General features: G+C 43.3%; 1 protein-coding gene across 1 annotated transcript in view; it reads right to left on the bottom strand.

Annotated features, from left to right (window-relative positions):
* Positions 1-10,966, bottom strand: part of PLCXD2 (phosphatidylinositol specific phospholipase C X domain containing 2) — a 61,597-nt gene extending 50,631 nt beyond the window's left edge. The window contains exon 1 of the mRNA XM_070406160.1: positions 10,311-10,966. Within this exon, the coding sequence (XP_070262261.1) occupies positions 10,311-10,458 (148 nt within the window). The 5' untranslated portion in view covers positions 10,459-10,966. The remainder of the gene's footprint in view (positions 1-10,310) is intronic.
* Between the last annotated feature and the right edge of the window lie 4,819 nt (positions 10,967-15,785).

Below are 15,785 nucleotides of genomic sequence, written 5' to 3'. Positions count from 1 at the left end.
TGGTTGCAAGCATCCAGGACCCCGGCTGGCTTCGCCCAGGCCGGCCACAGCCACAGGGGACCATGGGCAGATGGCTTCGCCTGGGCCACAGCCACAGGCACCTGGGACCATGGGGTGGGCAGCTTGTCCCTCTCCTGGGCTGCAGGCACAGCCACAGGCACCCAGGACCATGGGGCGAGCGGCTTGTCCCTCTCCTGGGCTGCAGGCACAGGCACTGGCGCCCAGGACCGTGGGGCAGGTGGCTTGTCCCTCTCCCAGGCCACAGCCTGGCTGGTCCCCATTCCTCTCTTGTGAGCTCATTTGTGCCTGGCTGGTCCCCATTCCTCTCTCCCCAGTGGTGAGTGTCTGAGCCATTATACCATGATGGTGTGAGGGCATGATGACCATTTGCATATTAGCTCTTCATTATATAGGATATATAGATATAGATATAGATATATAGATATATAGATATATAGATATATAGATATATAGATATATACATACTAGTGGCCTGGTGCACCGATTTGTGCACATTGAAAGGAAATTAATTAGAAGGTGGCCGGTGGGGCTGGACTGGGCGAGACCTGGACTGGGCGAGACAGGCCAGCCATGCCCTAAATCCAACCTCTAGTGCTCCCTCCCTATCTGGCCGCACCTGGGGCAGTGGCTCGAAGGGCATCTGTGGAGTAAGTGGGGTCCCTCCAGCAGGTGGGGTCTCTTGGCCTGGCCTGGGCGAAGCCAGCCAGGGTCCTGGCCTGCGGGGATCGGGCTGAAACCAGCTCTCTGACATCCCCTGAGGGGTCCTGGAGTGTGAGAGGACACTCTGCAAAGTTGCTGTCATACAGGGTGTGGAATGCAAATGCCAGTGTGGAATAAACCAGATTCGGGGCTGACAGTGCCCCAGAAACAACATAACCCACGGCCAAAGGTGGAATCGTGTGGCCCCGCGAAGAATTGGGCTCCTTCCTCTCTGGTTCCAGGGTGCATCACCCAAGTATGGCTACTGCCAAGTGACTGCAGCTCGGCAGCTCCTGCATTGAGTGTCTGCCCCCTCACGGTCAGTGCGCATCGTACCTATCAGCCAGTCGGTCAGTCGGCTGGTCGCTTAGCCATATGTGTGTGTGTATATATATATATATATATATATATATATATATATGAAGATGCCCCTGCTATATGCTTCCTCCAGCAGTAATTTCTACCTCTCCAGTCCCAGATAGCATATTGTGTTATAACTGCCTGCTTTACTGCCCATTTCTTCAACTAGATTATAAGCTCTTTGGAGGTAGGAACCATGTCCGTAATTATCATCACTGAATCACCAGTTTCTAGGAGAGGGCCTGGCATACAAAAGATATCAACATGCAGGCAATAAGTAGAATGAAATAATGAATTTCTCATATTACCCCTCAAAGCTGAGGAGTCATTTTGTTTCTTTTCACCCTTATGCAGTTATTTTAGGACTTTTTATCCATTCCTGAGCAAGTTTTTTAATGGTTGCTTTTTGCCTCAGGGTAACATTTAACATTTAATCGTGGCATGATACACAAGGCTCATTAGCCTACTTTCCCAACCTCATCTCCATTCCTTTCTTTAAATGAAATCTATGCTTGGGCTTCCTCAAGGTCACTCTAATCTCTGGCTCCTTGGCACCTCTGCATTGTGACACCCATATTTCTTCCTGTAACACCTGAATATTTCCTACTTGCTCTTTATGACTCAACCCAAGGGCCATCTCCTCTCAGAAGCCTAATCTACCAACCTTTCCTCCTCCTACCAGTAACGAAATTGGATACTGGTTTTCTGAGTGTTATAGTCCCTCTGTACTCTTCCCCATAGTGTTTGAATGTTGGCTTTCTTCTATTATGAAATCCTAACTTCCTGAAGAGCAGAGAGAAGAATCTTATTCATCTGCATATTCAACTCATCTAACTCAGTACCTGGCACAAAAGAGTACCCAAAAAATATCCTGTGAATAAATGATTGTCCTTTAAATGAATACATTTAAAAATATAGACAATGAGAACCAAAAGAAACATAAGGAATAAGCAAGCAACAATATTTTTTTAGCCAAGTTGACACAAGGTGCTCATACAATTTTTATGACAATCCATATAGGCACCTCCTACCAGGACAGGACAATAACCTAAACTCAAACCCAGGGAGGAGGGCGGGACGCTGTCTTCACCTTTATCTGCTTTAAATTGTATTTTAAAAATATTGCTTTCAGCATATAAACCTTCAAATCATACATGTTCATAAAATATTCATCTCAGTCTGACAGAGTCTAGAAAATTTTCAGTTCTACCATTACCACAGACTGTGGCTGCACGGCAAGACATTTGCATTACAGAGTACAAATGCTGCCTATAAAATATTATCTGAGAAGATATGACACCTTACACACATTAGTTCTAGAATAATTGGACATTTAAAAAAAAATAACTTTCCCTGGCTGATCTGGCTCAGTTGGTTGGGTGTTGTCCCATGCACTGAAAGGAACATGAAATGTTGCTGGTTCGAGTCCCAGTCAGGGCACATGCCTGGGTTGTGGGGTCGATTCCTGGTAGGGGGCATGCAGGAGGCAGCTGATCGATGTTCAGTTCTCACATAGATGTTTCTGTCTCCCTTTCCCTTCCTCTCTCTCTAAGAATCATTAAAAAATCTTTAAAAAGACAACCCTGTGATTCTCTTAGAAAATATCAGCTTAGTAGACAATCTAAGACTGCCAATGCTTCTTAGATAACACAACTAGACATCTCCAGTAGAGCAATGCAGGCTTTTGTGACCAAACCTATTTTACCTTGGAGCAAGTAGAGATCTACTGGAATCCTCCTGGGTACTGGTTGATCCTCATGAGTGTTTAGCAATATAATCCAAATTCCTATGGACTTGAGAAAGTGAAAGGGATCCACGGCTGTAGATATTCAACCAGATTTAGTCATAATTCTCTGCTATATTGGATCCTTGACATGTGTTCAAATTCTTTTCACACAAACACACCCACCTATTACGATGTTGATAAATAATCCCTCCTCTGCAGCCTGGCTTGAAACTCTAATTAGGGTTAATTGGCATTTGTGCTTTTCCCAAAAGCAATTGCAGGATGCTAAAGCATTTATTTCACTAACATTGCCTCCAGTGTGCCTGTTCTAAGAAGCTCTTAGAGGCTGAGGAGAGATGTGGAGCCAACCTGTTCCATGCAGGGGAGGTCAGGACAGATTATGTGCTAGAAACCAAAACCTCAAAAGCCCTTCTGAACCAGCAGCGTGCAAGTGAAAGCAGCAGGCTCCTAGGATCTGAAATGTGGGTGGGCGTGTTTTGCAGGATCTTTTTAAAGGCTAAACTATAACAGCCATTAGGATCGGGGTTCTCTTGAAGGTGAGACTAAGGTCATGGCTCAGTGTGTGTGCATGTGTGTGTGTTGAGTAGTATGTGTGTATTTGTGTATGGGGATTGTAATCCACATGTTGGGAGAGATCACAAGCTATTCCAATGGCTGAAGAAGGAGGTACAAAATCTGTATAAAGATGTGTTCAGTCTAGTTGATGTGGCTCAGCAGTCGAGCATTGACCCAAGAACCACGAAGTCACCAGTTTGATTCCTACTCAGGGCACATGCCCAGGTTGCAGACTCCATCCCAGTGGGGGATTTGGGGTGGGGTGAAAAAGGCAGTCGATCGATGATGTTTCCCATTAGTGTTTCTAACCCTCTATCCCTTTCTTTCTCAAAATCAATCAAAACATAGTTTATATAAAAAAAAGATATGTTCAAAGGAAAGCATTTGTAATGTCACTACTCTTGAGATGGGAACAAAATGACTGGGTTAGGAGGGCAAATAATGAAGAAATGAGGAAGAGGTCATAGAGAGTTGAATTTTTCCAAAGGCTTTGGATGGCTGGAGATGACAGAGTTTGACAGCTGAACTTGGAATGAGAGCATAGAGTAAGTAGTTAATGAAGATTTTTCTGGCTCTCTTGATCAGCTGCCCTCATATTGCATTTAAGACTCCCTTGGTATCCACACCCTGGGCAACCCTCCATGTATCCTTCCCTTAACTCTAAATCTCCTTGAGGGGATGATATTCAAGCTAGCCTGATCTGATCAGACAGAGAACACTGAGCCACATGCTTAATTGGAAGGTCAGCTCCTTAACTGGATTGTAAATTACTAGAGGGTATGGACTGCATCTTATACCTCTTTTTTGTTGATCATTATAGGTGCAGGCTTTCAATAAATGAATGTCATAATTAATGCAAAAATGACAATTATTATATAGTGCTCATTATGTAGCAGAAACTGTTCTAATTAATGTGAATTAATTCATTTAATTCTCACACTGACCGAATGACGTAGTGCCATTGTTATCTCTATTTTACAGAGGACACTGGGGCACAGAGAGGTTATGTAACTTGCCCAAGGTCACAGAGCTTTGAAGAGCAGAGTTGGTGTACAAATCCAGAGACTGTGGCTCCAGCATTAATACTTTTAACCAACCTAGGATTCTGCTTCTTAACAGACATGTGTGATTCCTAAATTCCTGGTGGCTTTTGTGTGATTGGGCTTGCAGATGGGGAAATCTAGGGAAGTGATAAGCCTTCTTAGGAGGGAAATCTACTAATGGGAACAACAAAGTCATAGTCTCTTTTTATTTCTTACCATGGCCACCCAGAAGGAAAAACAAAGAAAAACAACAACAACAAAAAAAGCCTATTCCCACTAAAGAAATCATTTTGGTCCCATAATTTGTTTTTCTTGATTGGGTCAGCCTTGGTCGCTTCAGTTGGGTCCTTGGGTTTCCACAGCCTCAATTCCAGGAGGAGGATGGGTTTGTTTTAGGGCCAACTCATGGCTTATGTTATCCTCAAAGTGAAGCCACCTAAATGTCTTGTTCTATAATGTATTTTACACCCTTTTGAGTGCACAAATCCCTTTTAGATGCACCAGACCTAGTCCAGCTTCCAGAAGGATTGAAGTAATGGCCCTTTCATCCTGCTCCCTATAGTGATCTTTGTCACCATGTCACACATGTGGGAAGTGAATGTGGGACCACAGGAAAACAGCAGTGGCCAAAGGCAGAACTCCATAGGAAAAAGATAGGATTTCAGAAGGGTATGCTCATCAGCAAGATGAGAACAGAGAAGCATCTGGGAATTGGAGAGCAGTGAGGAGCACCTGAGCAAGGGTTGACACAGGTCAGTGGAAGGGAGGTGAAGACCGGGACAAGAAATGAGAGCAGTCTGAGGCTGCAGCCAGAAAGGAAACATGATAAGCTCACATTTGACAAGGGGTGAAGGAAGGCAGAAAGCATGTGTGTGTGTGTGTGGGGGGGGAGGGGGGGGGGATTGTTCCTAGGGTAGAAGTTACATCAGAGTTCTGCTTCTGACTCCTCCAGCCATTTCACTCTGCCTAAGAAATCTCATTTCTATAATAGGGCTCCGTGATAAGCCTTATCATGAAATACAGGAATATTATGCAAAATAACAATAAATTGATGGGAAAATGTTCCGATTGCTTCACATGGCTATTTACACAAGGTGAACCTAACCAATATATCCAGTTTATATTTGGTTACAGTTGAAAAATATGGTGGCTAAAAGCTTCTTTCTCAACACTTATTTTCTGGTCACCAATGACCAAGCTGCTACCCTGTACTAAGATTTAGGTTATAGAGATAAATAAATCATATTCTCTGTGTGTACGTTGTTCATAGATGATCTGGAAGACAGATACCTAAAAATATTAATTAGTTAAGAAGTGCTATGATAAAAATATTAACAAAGCATTACCGAGGGGCAGGAGGGGAAGTCCTCCAGCCATTTCCCAAATATACAACCATCCCTTCACTTAATTAGCTTATTTTCCCTGGAAAGTCCCCTTCCCAATCCTGACCCTTAGCCACATCCCTTAAAATTTTGACCATTCTTCTAATCCAGGTCAAATGCCATTTTTTCAACAAATTAGTTCCTAATCTTATACTTCAGAATTAATCTTTCCATTCTGTGTGCTTCTATAACTTTATTTATATTTCTGTTTACCCCAATTCATTTTTTAAAAAATTATGTATGGTGTCTACCATTAGATTATAAGCTCCTTTGAGGCCTAATTCATTTTTGAGTCTCCCACAGACCTGACCTGGAGGATTCATCTTTAAAAAAAATTAATTGATTTCAGAGAGGAAAGGAGAGAGACAGATAGATAGAAACATCAATGATGAGAGAGAATCATTGATTGGCTGCCTCCTGCATACCCCCGACTGGGGATGGAGCCTGAGTGGGAATCGAACCCAGCTATGTGCCCTGAGCAGCAACCAAACCATGATCTCCTGGTTCATAGGTTGACACTCAACCACTGAGCCACGCTGGCTGGGCTCTGGAGGCTTCTTAAAGTGCTCAGAGCCTGTTCATTTAATGGACAGTTCCTATTAGGATGCCAAAGTGAGAGGACCCTTCCTCCTTCTGGCAATTGTGCTTCCCTGTCTGCACATGCCAGAAATGCTTGTTTTAAAGAGGCATAAAAGAAATGGTCTGCGACCTAAAATGACCCAATCATATTTCCCATCTCTTTCTACATGTGAACAAAAAACAAACCAACCCCCCCCCCCACCAAACCTTCAAATTAACCAAAGAATTTTCAATGTGAAAATGACTCTATATTTCATCTAATCCGACATCTTAATTACAAATGAGGAAAGTCCCAAGAAATCTGGATACTTCTTTGATATCCCACAGACAGAATCCTCAATATCAAATTTTGAAAACCTTAAGTTCAAAGCTCTTTCTAATAATTTACCTTCAATAAAAAGAAGGGGAAAAGGATGGCAAACAAACAAACAATCATCACTAAAATATAAAAAGAAAAGGAATTCACTGAAAAGCTATATGAATTATAGAAAAAAAAATGTCCCTATCAGTTCATTTGTCCATAAAGAATATCATGCTTTCACTAACATCAGGAAAAATATGTGTAGAGTTTAAAGCTGGAATTTAAAAATCTGACTATTGCAATTTCCAGTTCCTTTACCCTTAGGGTCTCTAGTCACTCTGTGCAGTTGGCAATGAAATTTGTTCTGAAGTTCTTCTCCAAGATATTTGAATATGTTTGAATACCAGTCACTAACAGGTGTTCTTGACAGTTGTGTAATTAAAATAATACATCAAGGCTTTGTGGAGAGGTGCACACTCACATATGCTCTCTCCCATCACGACTTGGGCAAACACAGCAGATGCAGTCAAGTCTGACATAGTTAACTTGGACCCAGACTGTTATTACTGCCAGAACACCTGCTCTTTCCCCACCCATTCCCATGTCACTGATGCCCCCTCCCCATCCTGATAGATCAGACACTATCTTACAGATGTTCTAGGTCAGCACATACTCGTGTATGTGCATGCACACATACAATAGGTCTAGGTACTAAGTTTGAAACTTACTGGGTTCCAATTCTAAAATTCAATCTACTATTCCAGTTGTAAATAAGGAAATGTATATGTATATACAGGGGTGGGCAAAAGTAGGTTTACAGTTGTAATACATATAGATAATACAATAAATAGTACAAGAATAAACTCTGTGTTTCACACACTCACAACTGTAAATTTACTTTTGTTCACCCCTGTATTACTCAGATATGTAACATGTACACACATATATATATGTATCAATTTATCTCTTCACAATGATTCATAATCAGATAAAAACCACTTAGTTTGGGGGGATGGAGGCAGGTAGAAGAAGGCATAGGGGGGATAAATGGTGATGATGGAAGGAAACTTGGTTTGCCATTATAAACATACAATACAGGGTACAGATGATGTATTATAGAATTGTACACCTGAAACCTACATAATTTTATTAACCAATGTCACCCCAATAAATCTTAAAAAATGTAGAAAATTAAAACACACACACACACACCTATTTAGGTTGAAAAATTCTTTCATTTGCTGCAGAGGATGATCTGTGAAAGCTGGTTTTCAATTAGAAATTACCTCCCACCCCCTTATACACTGCTGCTCTGCACTTCCCAAGGTCCCCTTAAGGGCACAAAAACAGTGCATGGGTTTTGGAGCTAGCTACACAGAGGTTTAAGTATTAGTTCTGCTATTTGCTATTTGAGAAAATTACTTAACCTCACTGAACAATAATTTCCTTATTTCCAAAATGAGGATATTAATACCTATCTCGGAGGTGTAAGGATTTGAGCTAATGTAGGTACTGCATGGTAGTGCTCAGGAAATAATAGCTACAATGATGGTGATGATGAGGGGGAAGAGGAAGAGAGGGAGGGGGAGGAAGATGGTAGCCTCTACTTCCTGAATGCCTTCTGTATTTCCTAGCAAGGCTTGGCAGAACTTAACAGCTAGCATTTAGCCAGGAAATATTAAGCATGAGGTAGGGGAAAGGGAACTACTGATGGGGCAGGAGTGTGAAAGGGGTGGCTTGCACTTAATATGTGACTTTCCTGTCTTGAGCTTATATATACATACATACATACTAGTATACTTCCACTGCTGGGAAAAGGGCATTCACAGTAGTGAATTCAGCATCTTTTGAAGAGTCAAGGCCTTTTGTTTTTGTTTTTGCTTAGAGGGACCAGACTTTACTAAGCAGGGTGAATACATTCCTGTGTCCTACATCGTGGCTAATCATTAAATTTCCAGTCACCACAGCAGGTCCCGGCTGTTAGCAATCCCTGGCAACTCTAGTTACTGTGAGATAATCTATAGCTTGCAGATCAAATGCCCAGCTTCTTCCCGGACTCCTGGAGTCAGAGTGCACTGCCAAGCCACAGGCAGAGCTGCTGCTGTGGTCTGAACTGTCCCAAGTACAACGGGAAGGAGGAAGCCTCAACCTACTTTGGACATGCCCTGAATGATAGAGCCACTTAGGGCCTGCTTAAGATGCCATTCTGTTTGCAAACACACACGACCTATCTGCTGTACCACTTGACAAAACAATCCTTCAGAATGCCTGATGGCAAATGACTAATGTTAAAAGAGGCCTGTGCATCATTCCAGTGATGACTCCACAGGCATCAATTAAACAAGGAGAAGACCTGTTCTGAAGCACAACCATCTGGCATTTCCCAAGAAGCAGTAGTCAAAGGCAGATAAAACACAAGTGATCATGACTATAAAGACATGTAGCAGCCCTCTCCCTGCTCAAAAGCAGCAAGAGCCCATGAGGACAAGGAACCTGGAAGTCCTCCAATATTAGAGGTGATTAAGAAAAGGCTGCATCTGAGGCCAGCACCGCTCTTCCTCATGCACGGAAAGCAAAAATCTGGGGGTTGCATGAGGTCATCTTTTAGCTACCCAAAAGGCACTGTTCCCAGGAATGCTCGGAGTTTGTCTGGTAGTCTAGGGGTGAAGTCAGTTGTTATGTCTCCAGGTGAGAGAAAGGATTGGCAGTAGTCCATCTTCTGCTTCTAGGAGTGCTTTCCAAGTACCAGCATCTAGGATTTTGTCCAGCACAGGAGGCCAAGATCACTGTGGTCCAAATGTCCTTCCCTAGAAACCATGATTTTAAGGGCCCATTTAACAAATCTAATGAGAGTGATGTCAAGTTATAACCCCCCCCCCGCCCCCTAGAAAAGAGACAGTAGCTGGAGAAGAAATGGTTTTTAAGACTGCAGTTCAAGATCAGTCAGGCAGACACCTGTATATATAGACAAAGCTTCAAACACCACCACCTCATCACACCTAATGACTGCCTGTGACAAGCACTTGCATTCTCTATTTCTGGCTTTTCCAACAACAAAAATATGTGTCTTTATTCTCAGTCCTGGTTTTGAACCTATTCTTTAATGATAATTTGTGACCCCCCCCCCCCCACCACCTTAATATGCAAGGTCAGAGAAGTTAAGAAGGAAATACTTTTCAGTTTTAATTTTGATCTAGATCTAAAATTGTTAATGATTTTTTATTGCTTACTCTTTTTTCTGTGATTCGAGTAAATATGCCCCCTTCACATATCCTGGCCCCAGTATTAAGAAGGTAATAGTCTTAGGATAAGGCTATCAAGTAAAAACAAACAAACAAAAATACAAAAAGACACAATTTTAAAACCCCTACAAGACAAACCAAACAACAAAAATAATAGGGTGCTTCCATTCTCCCGAGTCCCTTTTGCAAACCATGCAATGTACTTAAATCTCTTTATAGCAGTTGCCTCGGTGTTAAGTTTTTGGTTTGGAAATAAACAGAGGTTTAGTTAAGGTCACTGACAATTATTTTCTCAGCACAATAGAAAAGCCACCCAACCCATTAATAGCACTATAATGGCAGAAGCAAACACAGTGGGAACAAGTAGGAACAGAAGAGTACCTGGGATTGCCAGATTGGAAAGGGGGACGTTGTGGAGGTGAGGGGGCAGCGAGGCCATCCAGTCGGCATTGCAGGCATCCGATGAGGTCTTTGTCCCGCTGGGGACGGGGGAACAGATGGTCCCCATCCTGAGTTTCCTCCCTAGCATCCCTCCCCGTCAGTCAACAAACCGCCCAGGCTCAGTCCAGTGCCACTCACTCAGTGACCATCATTGTCTGGGCTTTCTAGACATTTCAGGGCCACTTTGGTCATGCCAGTCTTGCCAAAAGGCCCTAGGGCCGGACGACGGGGTAAATAGGTGGTTTCCTTCCCCCCCTGGCACCCGCAGTCCCACCCTCTCCGGCCCAGCCGCGGTTCCCCTCTTATTCTGCTCAGTTCCGGCTCCGTTAAACTTCTCAGGTTCCCCTCCGGAGCTCGGGGAAGGTAGGCCCCTAGAGGTAAATCTTCAGAAACTGAACGTCCGAAGGGCAGCCACGCCCGGAGCCACTCACAAGACAGGTGCCTCCACAGCACATAGACCCGCCGGTGTGTCTGTCCACACGTGAGCGCCAGAACGCACCATCATCAGCCTGACCTAGGCTTCTAGGTATGTCCCTGGGCTGGCACAGGAGCTGGGCCGGCCTCCTGTCCCCCGCTCTGGGCACACACTCCCCTGCCCTGTGCTTCCCGAAGCCGCTCAGAAGTGTAACGCGGCGCCCGGACTCGCGGCAGCCCCGCCCCGCACTGCGGGGCAGATTTGCCGGGCGAGGCGGCCGGTGATTGGCCACCGGCGGAGCGCGCTCCGATTGGCCCGCGCCCTCCCTGGCTGCCCCTCCGAGCGACTCCCACCCCTCGGCCGCCCCAGTCTCCTCCCTCGGTTACTCCTGCCTTCCCAGGCGCAGACAGAAGCGGCGCAGGGTCTGCAGGCAGGTAAACTTGCAGGTTGGGATCAGTCTGACCTCAAACAGGTCTTTCATGTTGGTAAACTATAGGATCTCTAATGATATGAGAACTCTGCACACCGATAATCATGGGAACATGTTGGCAAATCGGCAAATCAGGAAAAACCCTGGCCTTGGTGGGGGGATCCTGGAGCGCTTCAGGCCGGGCTGCTCCATGGTGACTTAGGAGACTGAAGGTCCATATAGAGATCCTTGGTGACTCAGGAGGCTGAAGGTCCATATGGGGATCCATGGGTCAGCTGACCTTTAATCACCAAGTGGCCCAACTCATCTCCAAGGTAACTCCAACAGCAGGCCCCCACCCACCACCTTTCCATAGGAGAAACTGCACATGTTCCTTTGGACATCCTTATTAAAATTTCATTTTCCAGGCTATTTCTAACATTCATGTAAGACTGCTTTTCAGCCTTTTGAGCGGCATAATATTACTAACAGGTGTTGTTGTTTTCTTTTCTAGAGGAGTATCCCTTAGTTAATAAAAAGTGTACACTATGCCTAATATATCTTCTGATGCTTAAAGGTCTTCTGATGCTTAAAGGGCACGTCTCCAGAGCACTCTTTTTTTTTTCAAGTATATCACAGGATATTTGGGGATATGTCACCCAGTTGCCTGAGTCTACCAAATTGTTTTCCCCATGGAAAATTACTCTGAAGGAGTATCCCAAGATTTACCTTTGAAACTTTCTGGGCTTCCCTTGAACTTAAATTCCCTAACACAAAACTTCATGGAAGCTGTCCAAAGCAAACAAAATGTGTTCTTTAAGCTCTACTGTGGAATGTTCATTTCAGTGCTTCCCCCCTGCCCTTGCGCTCTTACTTTTCAGCTTTTGATGGAAAGAGTGAGCATATTACAAAAAAGCATTAAACTCTTGCCCTGACCGGTTTGGCTCAGTGGATAGAGCGTTGGCCTGCGGACTCAAGGGTCCCAGGTTTGATTCCGGTCAAGGGCATGTACCTTGGTTGCAGGCACATCCCCAGTGGGGAGTGTGCAGGAGGCAGCTGATCGATGTTTCTCTCTCATCGATGTTTCTAACTCTCTATCCTTCTCCCTTCCTCTCTGTAAAAAATCAATAAAATATATTTGAAAAAAAACAACACAAAACTCTAGACTTAGAAACATCACTGTATTCGAACTTGAAAATAAGGAGTAGAACCACTTCAGAATGAGATGTTCTGTACCTCTGGCAGCTATTTCAACCAAAATGAGTTTATTTGCCCAAGAAAGCACCTCAAAAGAAGATGACACTTTCTTCCTATATTCTTGTGTCAGTCCTAGAAGAAATCTTACAGATGGAAACAGACTTTAGTACAGTACATGGCATATAGCAGGTGCCCCATAAATATTTGTTAGAGGAGGGAGATGCTTGGTAAACATGCTATGCTGGGTTCTAGGTAGTACCTCAGATCAGTGCTTTTCACATCTTAAGTGCAAATCAATTCTTATTGAGTTGGTTTGAGATGGGCCTGAGATTCTGCATTCTAGCAAGGTTCTGGCCTTGTTAGATGCTGCTGCTGCTGGTTCAGACCACACTTTAAGTAGTAAGTCCTTAGAAAGCAGGCTCATGCTTGATAGGAGGGACTTTGCATTGCTTTTTTCTCTATTTTCCAAGGTTTTATAATATTTTATATCACTTTTATAATTTAAAAATTTTGCATTAAAAATTCTAAGAATTTCTAAGTAGTAGAGATTAATTTTTCTGTCATAAAATGTAGTAAAAACTAAGTTATCAGTGGGATTTTTATACTATGCCACAGATACTTAGGGAATAAATAATTATAAAATAAAATTCAATATTTAGAATTTGAATAGTTAATATTTTCTTACATACTTATTATGAATTTATCAAAAGGAGAGACTAAATTAATAGGAGGATTGAAATTTTAAAGCAAGTCAATTTTAAGTAATAATTACAAACAGAGTGCTTATTACTTTAAAATCATTCTGCTGGAGCTAGAAATAGAAGAAAGGTTAAATAAAAGTTGGTATATGATGAACCTTAGATAATATATAGTCCAGAAAAGAGAGTCAAATTTGTGAATTACAAATTGTAATGGGAATCTCAATGAAGGAATAATAGAGGTACATGTGGAGGACAATGAAGAGACATACATCTTGATGGGGGGAGGGCCAAGAATGCATTATTTGAAGAGGTGGCATTCAAGCCAGGTCTGGAAAACTTTCTGCAAATGGAAGATGAGTGCAGGGTCCTGGAGATGGAGAGGGATGTGTAGCTGAGATAACATACGCAAAGCTATGACAGTGAGTGGGAGATGTGAAAAACAGCACGTGAAATAGTGGGAAGTATAACTCATTTACTCTCATTGAACCTTCGCAAGAGCCCAGAGACTTAGACACTATTCCCATCCCCATTTTACAAAGGACACTGAAACTTATAGGCTACAAAGCTCTGCCCAAGATTCCATAGCTAGTTAGTGAAAGAGCTGTGACTACAAATCTCTTGATCACTGTGCCAGTGGCATCCCATTACCTGTTATGCAGTATTATTGCAAGTCTGGTATGACAGTTTATGACCAAAGTATATAAGGAGTTTGGACTTTGTATTTCTGGGCCATTGTAGGTTTTTGAGAAGGGGAGTAAACTGATTCACCTTTGTACCTCAGGAAGATAACTCTAGCATGCTGAAGAATGGCTGGAGAAATACCATCTTTGAGGTAAGTCACTGAAATCCATCATAGAAGCAAGAGAGAAGTGAGAAGGCCTGCAGAAGGCCTGACACACAGACTAAATGCATGGCCATGGCCCTTCTTAACTGTGGTGCTTGCCTCCTCATCCTCACTTCTCATCTCCAAGGACTGTGAAAGCTGTGACCTGTACGGCTAGGGTTCAGGACCTGGAACAGGGCCACGCACAAATGAAGAGACTAGAAAAGAAATATGAATTTGAATTTGGAAATTACAGGGGGCCAGGCAGAGAGTCTTTCTCAAGAGGAAAGGCTTCACTGGTGCCCAGGCCCTGCGAGCTTTTTATTCAATTTTAGATACACATCTTTCCCTTAGTCAGGCAGGCAATTCCGGTAGCAGACAGACTATCTTAAAGGTCAGTAAATATTAGTAAAGATTTACTTTGAGACTATTAGGTCAGGAAATTGCTTGAGCCACCATTGTCTCGACAGAACAATTGGTGCATAGCCTTAGCTCTTGTCAAATCTCAAGGTCCATCAGCCTTCTGGGTTCCTTGTTTGTACTTTCCTGATAGTGTAGACAATGGATAGCTTCCAGCAAATGACCTATAATTCTAGGGCATGAGTAGACAGCCTAACTATCGCTGAAATAATTTTTCATCACTTGAAAGTCTCAGCAATTTGGTCATCTATTTTATTACCTATAACCATACATGCTTATATGAATACCTCTACAGCTTTTGTTTTCTTTTCTGGAAATTTTGTCTTCATTATTTGATCATGGACCCCTCCAAATTGCTGAGGAGTTTGATGCAGCTTGTGCCCTCTCTTAGAGGCTACATTATATTTTGAAAATGTTTATGGATCATTTTCTTTGGAATCTCCTGAGGTTCCCAGAGTAAGCACCTAAATAGCTTGCTATTTAGGCATTTCTGGTTGGCAGGGCGAATGGCCTGGATTTTACCTGATTGAAGACAACCTAAAAGCCTCAGAGGAAACTTATTGACTTAATGAGACTGTGGTGGGGCAGTCTCTGGCCCTCATATCTATTACCCTGTGCTGCCTTACCTCCCATTCTGTGTGCTCAAGGAGGGGAGGGGGGTGAAGGACAGACCTCAAAGAGAATCAGAACCCAGGCATGTGTCTGGTGCAGGGACATTGCCTGGAGGTGAGTGTGGTTATATGATGCTTAGAGTTTCACAGTGATGTGTCATTCACATTTTATTTCCCCTTGGGTGGAGGTTATGGGGAGGGTGAGGGACTGAAAGGAGGATCCAGGTAAATGAAAGATGGCTGGAGTATAAGGCTGCTTTGTTTTATGCCTCGTATCAGCAGAGTTTATTTCTCCCTAGTCATCCCCAACCTTCTTTCTTGAATTCAAGTAATAAAATACTATGTGATAAGCATCAGGGTAGAATGAAGAAATGTCACCAATGTGGGTGGTGCTGTAGACATGATGACAACAGCAGCAATTACCTCCAGGAAGAGCGGCATCACTCAGGAGCCTCCAAGGAAGGGAGATAAGGAAGTACACGGGCTCATTCCTCAAACATTCTTAATATCGAAGGCAGAGTGAAGAGCTGGGGATCCAGTCATCGTGCTGGATAGCGTTAGAGCTGGAGGCCATGAAATTGGGACCCATTTCCTGATTGTACCCAGGTGACTGTCTTTGAGAAATGGAGTAAGAGAGCAGCAGCAATGTTAACAGGACGTCATCATATGTGGCATCACCTTATACACACCTGGTCTTTGTGGCCCACAGCGAGGATTCTGTAGAGAGATGAGTGAATAGCAGCAGCAATGAACTGTCCATAAGATTGTTTCTCCCAGATTTGAAAGCTTGATGTTCAGAAAGATCTTGAGAGCCTCTCTCCCTTTTATATTTATTGGAC

This window comes from Myotis yumanensis, unplaced genomic scaffold (genome assembly GCF_028538775.1).
Source record: "Myotis yumanensis isolate MYYU_CA2020_CCGP unplaced genomic scaffold, mMyoYum1.0.hap1 SCAF_2, whole genome shotgun sequence".
NCBI classification, from domain to species: Eukaryota; Metazoa; Chordata; class Mammalia; order Chiroptera; family Vespertilionidae; genus Myotis; species Myotis yumanensis.
This window is presented reverse-complemented; position numbering and strand designations above follow the sequence as displayed.